Source organism: Mixophyes fleayi, chromosome 2 (genome assembly GCF_038048845.1).
Source record: "Mixophyes fleayi isolate aMixFle1 chromosome 2, aMixFle1.hap1, whole genome shotgun sequence".
Taxonomy (NCBI): Eukaryota; Metazoa; Chordata; class Amphibia; order Anura; family Limnodynastidae; genus Mixophyes; species Mixophyes fleayi.
Window position 1 is genome coordinate 217208035 of NC_134403.1, and position 14233 is coordinate 217222267.

General features: G+C 43.7%; 1 protein-coding gene across 7 annotated transcripts in view; it reads right to left on the reverse strand.

The window, feature by feature from the left end:
- AGO3 (argonaute RISC catalytic component 3) overlaps positions 1–14233 on the reverse strand; it is a 123313-nt gene that overhangs the window by 25435 nt on the left and 83645 nt on the right. For 6 of the 7 annotated variants that reach the window (XR_012688072.1, XR_012688071.1, XR_012688070.1 and 3 more), the window contains 4 exons: positions 13486–13576; positions 5781–5975; positions 5088–5225; positions 4194–4295 (listed from right to left, as the gene is read on the reverse strand). Coding sequence is in view for 3 of the 7 variants with exons in the window: in XM_075195467.1 (XP_075051568.1) it covers positions 4194–4295; positions 5088–5225; positions 5781–5975; positions 13486–13576 (526 nt within the window). In the remaining 4 variants the exon portion in view is untranslated. The remainder of the gene's footprint in view (positions 1–4193; positions 4296–5087; positions 5226–5780; positions 5976–13485; positions 13577–14233) is intronic. The other variant, XM_075195468.1, reaches the window with a different exon arrangement.

Here is a 14233-nt window from a genome sequence, read left to right on the forward strand (position 1 = left end):
TTAGAAATGCACATTTGCTTATTGCTGAAATATAAAGGACTGCTTTCTGTCTTGTTGGAAGAGCGAATAATGGCTAAAATGTGAATATTTTACATTTATAGTGTACACTGTTTGTATACAAATTTTCTTGCTAGTTTGTATAAAGTCAAGGAAATTGTGCCAATTTAATTGGCAGCTCAAGTAACAGAATGATTAATAATAATAATAGGTGCCTGCGAGGTGGGTGTAAAGGTAGAAGAGAACATCATGTAATTTAAGTATTGCTATTTCTAGCTAAACCAACAATGGAAGGTATACAAAAATAGGATTTCCATACTTATGTTAAATGCTTTTCTCTGTGTCCAATGGGGAACACTGGGTACACTGTGGTATAGACATTAAGTACAAGGACTTAGGCACTTTAAATCTACCTCCCAAAAAGTTCAAGCTCCTCTCCCTTTATACCCCCATAGGCTGCCAGGACTTCAGTATTTTTAAGTTCTAAGGAAGATTACACAACATGAGAGAGAGGAGAGAAAAAGGATCTCAAACAACAACAAAAACCTAATAAGAAGAACAGTGAAAAACAAAGAACAAAACAAGATCAAAAAAGAGTAAAGGGTGGGCATTCAGTGTCCCCCATTGGACTCAGAGGAAAAGATTTAATAAGTATAAAAATTCCATTTTTTTTTTTCATCCATTGGAGACACTGGAAACACTGGGGACATCTCAAAAATGTTCCTACAGAAGGGTATGCTCAGAAGTAGCGGTATGCAGCATTTTATGTCCAAAACTGGCATCTTTGGACGCAAAAATGTTGAATCTGTTGAATGTTGTGAATGTGCCCAGGCCCTGTACAGCGCCACACAAGAGGCGATCACCAATTTGGTAGAATGTGCCATCACATTTTTAGGAACAGGTAGTCCACTTAGTAATGGTGTGTAGATGCTAGCCAACCTCTCCTGTGGGCATCATAGAGGACCAAGAGGTCAACTGTCCTATGCATTTCACAGGTCCTATGGACATAGGCCCTGACCACATCCAGAAAGTGGAGAGAGACCCCTTTGGGGTGAAAGGAGGCCTAGTCTGAAGAACAGCCCTCTCTAAATGAAAGATAAAAAAAGGACATCTACAAGACAGAGCCCCCAACTCTGAAAATCTCCTGGATTTGGAAGAGAATCAAGACTGGCACACCCTTGGTGACAGTCTGATGAACTGGCTAGTCAGACAATGGTAAGGTTTCTTAAATTTTTTAAAGAAGTGCGTTCTGGAACTTTTTTGTCAGGAATCATAGATTCCCAACTGTCCTGAATATTTAGTGTCTGCTGGACGGCTTGCAATAAATCTTCTACTCCCTGTTTCCTGTTGAAGTCCTTGCCATGACACAAGGAAACCTTGAAGGATGGAGACCATCTTGCCTAGGACCTTCATGCAAAAGTGAACACCAGTCACAAGCATATAATGTAACAGGGACTTCAAGCCATCTATCAAATATGTGCTTGTAGCAAGGCAAATCAGTCCACCTTGATCAACAGGTTGGGAATGACAACTACCCCAACCCCCAAGATCTCAGAAGGGCAGCCAGCACCACCACGATCTTGGTGAACATCCTTGGTGCTGTCTACAGGTTGAAGAGTAGAGTCTGAAACTGAAAATAGTGGGACTGTACAGCAAATCTGAGGAGACGGGTCTGCCGGCTGGCGCTAACATAGACGTTTGAATGTTAACATTGTAACTGTTGACTTTACTACCTGTCGATAGTCATAATGTTGCCATTACCACCACGTAGACACACAGAACCTGTCAATATTTCTGACTTTCAACATTTTGGTGTCAACAGTCTGGCTATCGTAAGGTTCAGCATCTTCAAATTGACTACACTCCCCTGAGTAGATCAAGGACTGAATTCTGCTAACTGTAGAGCAAACTTGTAGTTAAAAAAACATTTGGGTGGGGACTTCAGAAGACCTGAATGATTCTTCTTACCTTGGCATTTGTTGTGGAATTCAATTACTGATCCTGGAAGAGAAGCATAATGGCTCTCCATCCTCCTGTGGCCTGGGACTTAACAATACCTCCCCAAAGACAGGCAAGGAGTCCAGAGTCCTTTCTGTATGCTAACCCCAACATCAATTCCAGAGTCCCCCATATATTCAGAAGCCTCAAAGAAATGCTCCAACAGACTTATCAAATCCGATAGGAGTCTGCCACCAATTGGTCCAACCACCTCTTGACTGCCTTACTGACCCAAGCTGAAGCTATAATAGGTACTTGGGAGGCCCCTGGCACTGTGTAAACTGACTTAAGGGTGGCCTTAATTTTCCTAACCATGCTCTCTCTTCAGGTAGCAGTGTTCACAATTGGAATGGTGGTTGTCTAAGATAGGCAATCTATGTGAGTGTCTACCTTATTCAGAATTTAGTATTTCACTGTGTCCTCATTAGGAAGAGGATAAAAGGACTACATTATATGATCAGGCTTTGCATAAAAGGTCCTCCAACTGAGGGGGAAGAAAAACAATCTGTTTCTTCTTCATCTCAAACTGCATATTGTCAGGAATCATAGATTCCCAGCTGTCCTGAAGATTTAGTGTCTGCTGGACGGCTTGCAATAAATCTTCTACTTTCCGTTTCCTGTTGAAGTCCTTGCCATGACACAAGGAAACCATAGGGTTAGAGTCTTCAACCTCCTCACGAGTTTATTTCTTCCCAAGACTGAAGAAGCACCGGACGTTGACTTTTCAGGGATCTAGAGATGTTGGCAGATTCCATAATCCTTTCAAAGAAAGAAACTCAGACTTTGCCCCAAGCTCACTCATCACATGCTGTAAAGGAGAGGATGGAATGCACCTGATTTAGAACCCCAGAAGAAGAAGTATTGCTCTCCAAAGGTCACGTGAGAGGAGTGGAGAAGGGGAAATTCTTGCTCACATAAATTGCTTCTCTGAAAATGAAAAGGGTTGAAGGGGAGGAGAAAGAGCTTCTGTTTCTGCTGCTGTCTGTCTGTCTTTTTTGAGGGCTTTGCTTCTGGGAAGGAAGCCTGCCAAGCAGTTGGTGCTGGACAAGAAAACCACCTTCCTCCAGGTGCCAACACCAAAGGCATGGTTGCCACCCAGCTTCCCTGTGACTAGCGCAGGGCTGCCATAACCGGCATTTTCCCTGCCGACTTCCCACCCAAATCTCTTATGCAGGCCCCGGAGACAGACGGCAACTTCCACTTTAGGAAAAAAACTGACGTTCAGGCAGCATATGGGGGCATGTAGGAAGGGAGAGCTTGAACTTTTACAGGGGGAAAGTGCCCAAGCTTCTGTACTCTGCACCTCTATAACACAGTGTTTCCAGTGTCCCCCATAGATGAAAGAGAAAAACTTATCTTAGTCAGAACTGAGAGCAAGTTAAAAAATAAAACTACACAATGACCTGTTTACAATATGCCATGAGCAAATTAGTGTCACGGTCAGCTCCTTCTGCCTCTTCGAAAAGAAAAAACAGAGTGTCTGATTAATATGGGGACCAAAGATAATCAAAATAATGCAATGGCTCTGAGCTACTAAAAATAGCTAAGAGAAGATATCTTCTATAGCAAAACTAACAGAAATTGCTATCAGACCTGATGACCTGCCAAAAGTTATCAACATTGCACACAGAGCTCAAATGGACTGCTGAAAATAATTCTGTTAATTTGAGAAAAGCTATTATAAAATAAAATCCAAGTAAGCTCATTATTAGTTTAAAATGTTTTCTATGCTACTTCCCAAAGGTTTTTTTGTACACTTATATAGTGCACAAGACATTAAGTGAAACAATAAACCAGAATATGTCAGGTTATTATTGAAACACTGCCAAATCATACATTTCAAGTCTCAAACAGACCCACTGAGGTTTTCTAACTGTGTATTAAAACATTTTGCCAAGCTTACCATTAGCAAAAATGTTTTTTTTTAGTGTACTTGGTGAATCAAACTATAGATGGCACATCTTCTAAACTCAATTCTCATACAAGATTTCTTCTTTATTAAATTGTATGTGCATCATGGCAGAATGCTACATATTGTACTAATGCTATGTTTAGCTTTGCATTAAGAAAGCACACAGCTGTATGGACCAGATATGTGAATGCATGGATTCATTTACAACATCATCAATCACTATGGACTAAGCCATGACTAGTTAGGTACACAGCAATATCAGCTAAAACAGTTAAAGCCACCCTACCTGTATTCCAGCATGGCTGCAGAGGTAAAAATCAAACTCATATGGATGTGTTATGTCTGTGTCCACAGTAGTTCCAGCTGGGATGTTTCCACTCCTTCCAACCTGATGCAAAGAACGATCATAAATCACAATAGTAAATGGTCTGCAACTAGAATATAAATATGAACTAATACTCCATGTTTTCATTTTGCTAGATACACACAGACATGCAGTGTTCAGGATAAGCGCTGACACCTGTCTTTTTGTAATATTACACATATATATATTCTCATGAACTCCATATCCTTAACATATGCGTTCTTAAAAGGTAATTGAATGACATCACTACTAGCAATTTGTAGAGATCTTTATAGGCATATATGTTACCTATGTACTCTATGTACACCTAGAAATGATATCTATAAATTACAAGAAGTATGGACTATTAGACTAAAACGGTATTTGAAGTCACCCTAGAGACCGACAGTCTATACAAAGACACCTGAACAGCAGCACTGGGGGTTTTGAAACCACTGACTTTAGATCATATAATAATAAATCTGGTTTATCAGACAGGTAATTTTATAGGCAAACATGACCTTTTCTGTCTATTAAAACAAATTTTAGGGATTGGTATAAACAAAGAAGGACAATTCCTACAACTTGACAAATATATCCTTAAAATATATTCTATATATTTCCTAATCTTGTACTGTAAGAATATATATCTGTAAAGAGCGGTGTTGTGCATTTGGTTCTATAGACACTTTTTTCTAGCATATATATTTAGTGCATAAAGTGCTTACTCATTCTGCTTTTTGATTCTCACCATTGCAATTTTACATACTGTCGTCGCATCAGTCCCTGTATCATAACAGCACAGACTTTTGAAATTGTATACCATGTCATATGTACCCTTTCAGTTCGATCCGCACAGAACAGCCTTGTATGATGTCTTTTCTGTACTACAATGTAGGTGATTCCAGGCTGGTAGTCTTTCTCCAGACTAATACAGGCTTCTCTGATCGCTAGCAGCTCATAATATAACACCTGCTTAAACACACAAAACAATCAAGTTTGTAATTAATGTTTCACAATGTAATTTAGTTTGGGAAGGTTGGGGGAAAAGGGGGGCCTAGAAACTAAATTGTGTCAATGTAAGAGGGAGCAGGCAGAGAAATAGGCTTGTATACAGCTCAATTTAAACATATGTTTCACATTCCAAACTTCCCAAAGCACCGAGACAAAGTTGGGAAGATGGCCCCATGCGCAAAATAGAGCTTTCACTTGAGAAAACTGAAGCATTTATTGAGAATGTAGTTACTGTATACATGCTTCAATTCCCATGCAAAAAGTTGGACATCAGTACTTTGGTCGGTCCTCATTGGACATTCTGGCACTTCAAAACAAAATAGACCATAATGGTGTTCATGCGAGAGCAGCGGATTTAGATAGATACTCGCAATCCCAAGCTTTGTACACATTAAAAACACAGATCTGTGTGTGCAAATAATTATGTTGCAACGTATAACTTTGTGGTGCAACCATCACTGACGGCCTTCTAAAATCAATAACAAAACAGAAAACCAAAAAGTCAACTGGACTAACCTGTCTGAACTGTCCTTCTGAGACCCCATCTCGATAGAAAATGATTCGAGTGGGTTTGAAGCGTGTGGACTTGTAAAACTGGATGAGAAGCTCCCTCACCATGGAAGCTAGGTCATGGATAATCTCCTGACGAGGGCGCTGCACCCTCACTGTCGCACAGTACCGGCTTGGGTGGGCATCCATACTGCCTACAACCTAAAGCACATAACAAAGGTTAACACTTTTCAAATCAAGTCAGAGCCAGTCCGTGGTGTAGGTAATCTGTGCTGGACCACAGGATGTCTACCGGTCTTAATCAAAGTGGCACACAACTGTCAAATCTCTCATTGTTCACTCCACTCACAAGTTCACCATCAATCCCAACCAGGAGCATTATTGAGTCTAACACACATATGCACAGCAATACTCATAGTCCGAGTCAAAAACAGGATTTTTATACTTACAATAGATCCCTTTCTCTGATTCGATCTGGGGGTTACCGCTACCTTAGGGTCGTATGAGGGAACAAGGAGGAGGCACTCAAATAGTTAACTAATTTAACTTCCTGCGGACAGGTTATATACCCTCTGCAACCCCCTGCAAACATCAGTGTTTAATACAAACACCCGAAGGAACGGAACTCAAACACCCGAAGAATAACCGCAGAAGGGAGGAAACGCAGTGTCCCCCCAGATGGAATCAGAGAAAGGGATTTATCGTAAGCACAAAAATCCTCTTTTCTCCTTCATCCTATCTGGGGAACAGTGCTACCATGGGGATGTACCAAAGCAGCCCCCCAAGAGAGGGACTGCTCCGATAGTCCGGGCCGCAACATTGTGCGGCCGAAACTGGTGTCCAGGGACACAAACACTTAAATTGATAAAACTTAGTGAAGGTATGGACAGAGGACCAGGTGGCCGCCCGGCCGAGCTGATCCGCTGAGGCCACATTATGCACAGCCCAAGAAGTCCCCACTAAGCGGGTGGAATTGGCGGCAATATAACTAGGCGCAGGCTGTTCGGAAGTTATGTAGGCCTGCTTGATTGCAGACATAATCCACCTAGCGATGGTCTGCCTAGAAGTAGGCCAACCCCGCTCCATTGAACCCATTGGTTCAAAGGGGGAACTCTGAAGCATGGTCAGAACAAAGTTTAGGTCCCAGGGAGCCGTAACAAAAGGGGCTGTATATGCAGGACCCCGTGTTAGCAGTCGCGGCGGATGCGGGCACCGCCGCGACTCTCACCCTTTTTTCTGCAGGCGTCCCGGTCGTCGCTATGGCAACCGGGACGTCACTTCCTGCTTTGACCCGACCGTTGCCTAGGCAACGGTCAGACGCTATTTACAAGGGCGCTGCGTCCCGGTAGCTGGGAACAGCCGGGCGCATGCGCAGAAGCGCCCACAAGCCTGTGGGCTGATTAATATGGCAGGATTGAGCCTGCCCATGTGATGTCAGAGCTAGGCTCTGATTGGCCACTACTGGTATTTAAGGCAGTGAGGTTTGCAGCCTCACTGCCGGTTATAGCGTTCTGTCCTCAGTCCTGCTGCCTGCTTGTACTATCCGTTTAGGTTCCTGCTACCTTAGATTTGACCTCCCGTGTTTGACCCCTGCTTGTTATTGGACCTGTGAACCTTCTCTTCTGACCTTGACATTTTGCCTGGAATTCGGATTTTGCTTCTTTGCCTGTGAGTTTGACCCTTCGCTTGCCCTTGGATATTGCATCTGTGCCTGTGACCTTTTGACCTTGGATTTCTCTTATATACCGTCCACTAATCACTCCTGGGAAACTCCTTTAAGTCAGTATACGCTACTCGACCCTCGGTCGGCCCGCAGCCCAGTCTGTCCCCACCACTAGGGGCTCCAGCGAACACCTGGCCTTCTGAGTAGTTCCCGAGTTTCACTGTACTGACTTGGGAGTTCCTAACACCCCTTGAAGGAAGGTTCTTCTGGAATATCAGCTATTTGCAATTGGAAAAAGATAGATGAGGCCAACACCTGAACCTTTAGGGTCCCAAGTCGCAGACCTGTGTCCAAGCCATCATGGATGGAAAGATGAAAATTAGTCGAGTGGCAGAGTCTTCGTTCGCACCACTTAATGTAGGTATGCCACACTCTGTAATAAATGCGTCTAAGGGCGGTTCCCGACTCGCAGCATGGTGCCTACCACTCTGGAGGAAAGCCCTCTGGCCCACCAGAGTTTGGCCTGAAAAACCATGCCATCAAAACCCACAGAGGTAGGTGCCGGTAAAGAATCGGGCCCTGCCATAACAGGTCGCCTTAATGGAGCAGAAACCTTCTTGGAACTGCTACCCTGCTTAGAATGTCTGTGGACCCAATGTGTCGGGGCCAATCGGGAACCCTCATGCTCACCAGGAGCTGCCATAGAAAGAACAGCAACTTCTGGGGCTCTGTGAGGGATGGAAAGTCCCTCTGCCTGCTCAAGGGGCCCTACAGGAAGTAACAGGACTAGGGCCCCCCCAGGTTATCTGAAGAGTGTAAACTTTCCTGCCCAGCCATCTCTTGAGGAGAGACAGCTTAAGGAAGCAAAGCGACAGCCTGGCTTCAATTTAGTGTCATCGTTATGTGAAAAGAACAGGGGGGGGGTAGACCCTAGAATAACAGCTATACTGACCCCCTGAATGAACACCCCACTTTTCAAGTTCTGGGAGAACGACGCTCCAAGAATTCTGACTCAGCAGGCGTCCCTCTACCCATGTGGTCACAGAGAGGGGAAGGGTCCAGTCAGGCTGCCGAATTTGTCTGGGAGCCTGGGGTCTGGATGTTTTGTAGAGAATAGGGCTCTACCTCTCTCGTAGAGAACCCGGCACTGGAAGAATAGTATGGCGGGTCAGCCTGGCCACTGGCATATCCACATTTGAAACCTGTTCCCAGCAGGCAGTTTCTAACGCTTGCAGAGGATAAAGGACTGGAAATCTGTGTGGTATAACAAACTTACGATCTGTCTGCTTCCAAGCTCACTCAGCTATCTCTGTAAGTTCCACTGATGTCGGAAAACAGACATATGGCGTTTCCTGAGCTTAAAGAGACCTAGGTTTGACCGAGGTTCCTCTAGATCCAATAGATTCAATGTCTGGCCAACTGCCAGTACCAGATGCTCAATGCCCTGACTCCCTGAGGGTTCAACCATATCACCCACCAGAGGGAAATCCAAATCCTCAAGAAGCTCACCTTCCTCCACCGAAGACTCTTCTGAATCACAAAGTTCGAGGAGAGGATGAGTAGACCTATGATGCTTACAGCGTCATGCTTGGGTTCTGGTAGTGTCCAGAAACCAATTTAACCGGTCCAGGCCTTTAACTAAGGACGCGTGCCATGCAGGCTCTCCCTGAGAGGGGCCTCTGAAAGATGAGGTGGATGAATGACCAAGAAGGCTCAGGTTCACATCCTGCCCTGCTGCTGGTGCCAATGGTGCAGCAGACGGGGCTAAAGTGGTGGGAGCCGGGGGGAGTATCCCAAATGCTGGGATCTTTGCTGGACGGGCAAGCATCTGAGTCAGTGCCAACAATGACTGCGCCAATGTGTCCGCCCATGCCAGTTCCTCTAACTACTGTGGAGCAGAACCCTGGGCCTGTTCACCCCCCGGCCCCCGCATCACAATCCGCACAATCCGCCCCTGTGTCTGACTGTCCACTAGGAAGCTTTACTTTACATTTGGAGCAGGTTTAATATTTAGTCCAGGGTCGCTTACCCTTGTCTGACATTGTTATATATCAAGGTAATACTCTCCCCCTATTAACAGCCACCTAGTATAGAAGCAGAAGGTAACAGCTCGAATAGAAAATAAAACCTTTTTTTTTTTTTATTTATTTTTACAGAGAAGGAAAGAAAAGCAACTTTCTAAGAGGATACTGTTTTGTCTATGACATACACCACAGTACCTCCCAACCATATAAATATGTATATACACACACATGCACCTAGGTACCAGCCTATACTCCTAAAGCAAACATAGGTACAGAAATTGTGATTTATGTGGCACAATGTTTATTCCAAAGCAACAGCATACATATATCGACTGTAACAATATAAACACTGTGCATGTTTTCTTTTATGTATAAATAATGATAGAAAAAGGTACTTAGCCCTCCTAGATGGCCAAGGACCATCTCAAAACGATTTGTAGAGGAGAAAAACCTGTGCAGGAATGTCCTGTCTGAATTACAGCCTTGGCTGCCTCGATTGTATTTCCCTCTTGGAAACATACAAACTGCTGCAGAAAAGCGGGAGTTTTTAATGTATTTTCTTGCCCCCAGACTGCTCCTTTCCTCCTTGGCAGTCTGAGAATGCTGACCAAAGGCAGGCTTCTCTCTAATAAGCCTGTCGGTGTGCTTTTTTTTTTTCTTCAATATAAACACACAAAACCCCCAAAAAAAAATGTATTGAGTAGACCTCAATGTATTATACATGTATCAACTTCACTATATTCTTTATAGTACACAATATACTTCCCCTTTGCATACAATGCAGCTAGTACAATGTGAGATAGAGAGGCAAAGGAAAAGATCCTTAGCTTTCTGCTAACACTAGCAAGCAGGAGGGAGTCCGACAGCAGCCGTGTGTTTGCTTTGACTGCAAAGGTTCCTCCGTGCTCAGCAAAGGATTGGTGCCGCCAGAAGAAACCAACATGCTGATGAAGGCAGGTGGAGCTCCCTATTAACTCCTCCATGTCCGTCTACCTTGCCTAGATTTCTTTAATTCTTAAATACCCCCTGTTCTGCGGGGCTTCCAGAGTTAAGCCTGCAGACAGTAATACACTTTCTCTCCTCTCCTATTAGTGCCTTGTGCTCTAGATCCGATCCTCCCCCTCACCCTCTTGAGGAGGGGATTTGGAACATTCCCCATATGGCACCTCCAAAAATTCTGAGTGCCGGCACTCTATGCCCTACAGAGTAGCGCCGGACCTCAGAAATGATGTGACCGCGGGCCTTTGTGCCGCCCATCAGCATATGCTGGAGTCCGGCGCTCTATGCCCAACAGAGCAGCGCCGATCCTCAGACAAATATGACTGCGGATTTTACCAGACAGCATCTGTAGGGGAGAGAAAAATGCAGCCAGTGAGAGCCTCTGCTGTTTTCACTGTGACTGCTACTACTCAGCTGAAACTTGTGAGTAGTGTGCTTGTTCCAGCACCGCTATTAAAAACAAATAAAATTAATTAAACTATCAGCTAAACAAAAAGCCTATCTTTGCAAGAAGAGTACACCAGAGATTGTACTGCTCTGGCACTCAAAACACACTGAGGTTTGCAGGGGGTTGCAGAGGGGATATAGCCTGTCGGCAGAACGTTAAATTAGTTAACTATTTGAGTGCCTACTCCATGTTCCCTCATACAACACCATAGTAGCAGTGTCCCCCAGATAGGATAAAGGAGAAAGTGGATTTTCGTACTTACCGGTAAATTTATTTCCCTGAATCCTTCTAGAGGACACTGTTACCTTGGGGTTGTGGCGACGGTGCAAGAGCTGGTCATTAAAAAGTTAACCATTGAACAATTTAAGCTTCTCCCCTCTTTCAATCCCACCAAACCTCAGATTACAATTTGTACAGCCCCAAATGATTGGTTACTTTTATTGTGTTACCCTAACACACAGTCCAAACAGCATGCAGAATTGAATACGGAGCGTAAAGGGTGGGGGAGCAGATGGATTCAGAGAAATGGATTTAACGGTAAGTACAAAAATCTTCTTTTCTCCTACATTCGATCTGGGAGGCACTGCTACCTTGGGGATATTCCCAAGTTGCCCCTAGGGAAAGGAAGGCTCAGACACAGCTGAATGCAAAACTATTCGCCCAAAGCTATTATTCCTGGATGCAAACACATTAAAACTGTAAAATATGGTAAATATGTGTACAAAGGACAAGGTGGATGGTCGACATAATTGCTTCGCTGAAGCCCTGGGACGTGACCCTCCAAAAAGGACTCTGATAAAGTGGAGTGAGCAGAAACACTTTCTGGAACTAGCTGTCTAGTACTAAAGTAAACCTGATGAATAGTGGACCTGATCCATCTCGTGATAGTCTGCTTAGAAGCCGGCTAACTCTGCTTTGCTGCATGTCGTAGAGAACCATATACATTTGTTCAAGACTGCTCTGTCATTGTGAAAAATCAAGAAGTGTGGCCAGCAAGACAGGGCCCCCAATTCTGAAACCTGTCTAGCCAAAGAAATGCCTGGAAGGAAAGTCAAACATCTTCAAAAGGTTCAGATGGAGAAAGCTAAAGAGCTGTTAGCTTTAGAGGCTGTTTTTGTAAAACACCCTCTAAGAAAGTCTGGACCTCCGGGATCAGGGCCAACTTTCTCTTTTATTGAAAAATCAGAGACATGAACTTTAAGAGAACTAAGCTTAAGTCCACCATCCAGTCCATCCTGCTGAAAGTAAAGAAGTAAAAGCCTAAAGGAAGAAGTGTAGAATCTTTTGCACTTGCACCAAAGCTTATAATTCTTCCACACCATATGATAGTCGCATGCAGCCACTGGCTTTCTGGCTTTTAACATAGTCTGAATAACTCTTTTGAAAGACACGTGCCTCTCAAGCCATGTCGCTAAAACCAGAGCACACAGGTCTTGGGTGAAGGAACAGACCCTGCAACAGAAGATCATCCCGCAAAGGAAGTAGCCATCCTGGGCCTGTCGCCATGCTTAGAATGTAAGCGTACTGATCTGGTGCCACGAAGATGACCAGAACGCCCTTCCTCTTGGCATTCTTGAGGACAAGAGGAAGCATCAGAATTGGTGGCAAGAGTTAGACCACTTGAAGTTACAAGAAAGCATGCTTCCCTAAAGCATAATGTGGACACCTTCTTGTAGTGCCAGGAGGCCATCTCTGCACCAGCAGACTGAATCCCTTTGGAGAGCCTGCTCAGAAAACCTGCCTCCTAAATCTCCATTGCTGTGTTGTACACTGCAGAGATTGCTGGAAGAAAGTCTTCCTCCAAAGTCAAGATTTGCGAGCTTGGTTCCTCCTTGATAATTTACATATGCAACATCCGTGACGGTGTCCGATTGAATGTGGATAGGCTTGCCATCTAGTACTGCACTACGTCAGACCGGAGAGACTCCATCTTGAACTTGTCTATTCTATTAGTGTTCAAAGACTTGAGATTCAAGTCCAAAACTACTTTTCTGACTTTTGGACTAGGAAAAGGTTTGAGTCTTCTGTTCCAAGGAAGGGATGATCACTCCTGATAAAAGAAGAAGCGCAATAGCATTCCTGAGAGCCAGCTGTTTTGTCTTGTCCTTGGGGAGAGCAATGGAAAAATAAATCAATTTGGCAGAGGCACCTGAATGTCTAGGATGTAAATCCTGAGTCGGATGGGTATGAAGCCCATCAGTTTGTTTTTCAGTGTACTAAGGCCCTGGGCATCCGGGCGCCTATGCCTGTTTTCCCCTTTGTTGCCCCACTCATGATGACAAGAGCTGAACCCTGGAAGAGTAGACATGAAAAGAATGGAACCTCTGTCATGTAGACAGGTCCAAATACAATAGTTATCTATTTAGTGACTAGCTCCTGCACCCTTACCACTACCCGAAAGTAGCAGCGTCCCCCTGATAGGATATAGGAGAAATAGTCACAGTGAGCAGATATTAACTGGATAAAAAAAATTAAATGATAACTATTCAGCATTAATTTGTATACAAAAAGGACACTTCTAAAACAGTGAAAGACAATACTATCATAAATAGCAACCCTGCAAAATCAGCTACTTACAGCAGCAATTGAAGGCTTTTTGCCGTCTCCGGCAGGTGGGTGGGTGACGTCTGCTCCTAAGAAGATCACAGGTTGCTGAAACACAGACGGTCTATGGAAAAATGTACATATTAATATCAAGGAACATAAAAACATTCAATTTCAAAAAAATTGGCAGGTGAATCCATACATTCTAGATTATTTTTATAGCATTGTATATGTACAAAGAGTTCAAAGATTTAGTATTAAAAAAAATAATGGAGATGTACTTAGGAAGTATGCAATGCTTGACAGGTGTGTTGTGGCATCCATATGCACCCCATGTCGCCCTGCATACCCAAAATACCTTTTCTAGTTCCAGACCCTCAGCCTGTCTCAAAGAGGCTGAGCAGGTGCCAAAGCACCTCAGTTGTGAATTATATATTGTTTAAATGTATAAAGCTGGATACACAAAGACCTATCCAGTCGCTTGTTGCCATCGGTGTCCAAATTTGGTCACACACTTAACAGTCTATTGCTGCCAATTTGTAAATTTACCAATATGCACAATTATCATCTAATCTATTTTTAAATTAATTATTAATTGAGCACTACATTAATTTTCAGGGCATAAACCTACCCCTGCTGTCTATTTCAGGAAAATATTTGCAAAATTGCATCACATTACAATGTGCAATTAGAAAATACAATTCTGATTTACCGTATTTCCCCATGTATAAGAGGCACCTTTTTCCCTAAAATTTTATGTCTAATAACTGGGTGCTTCTTA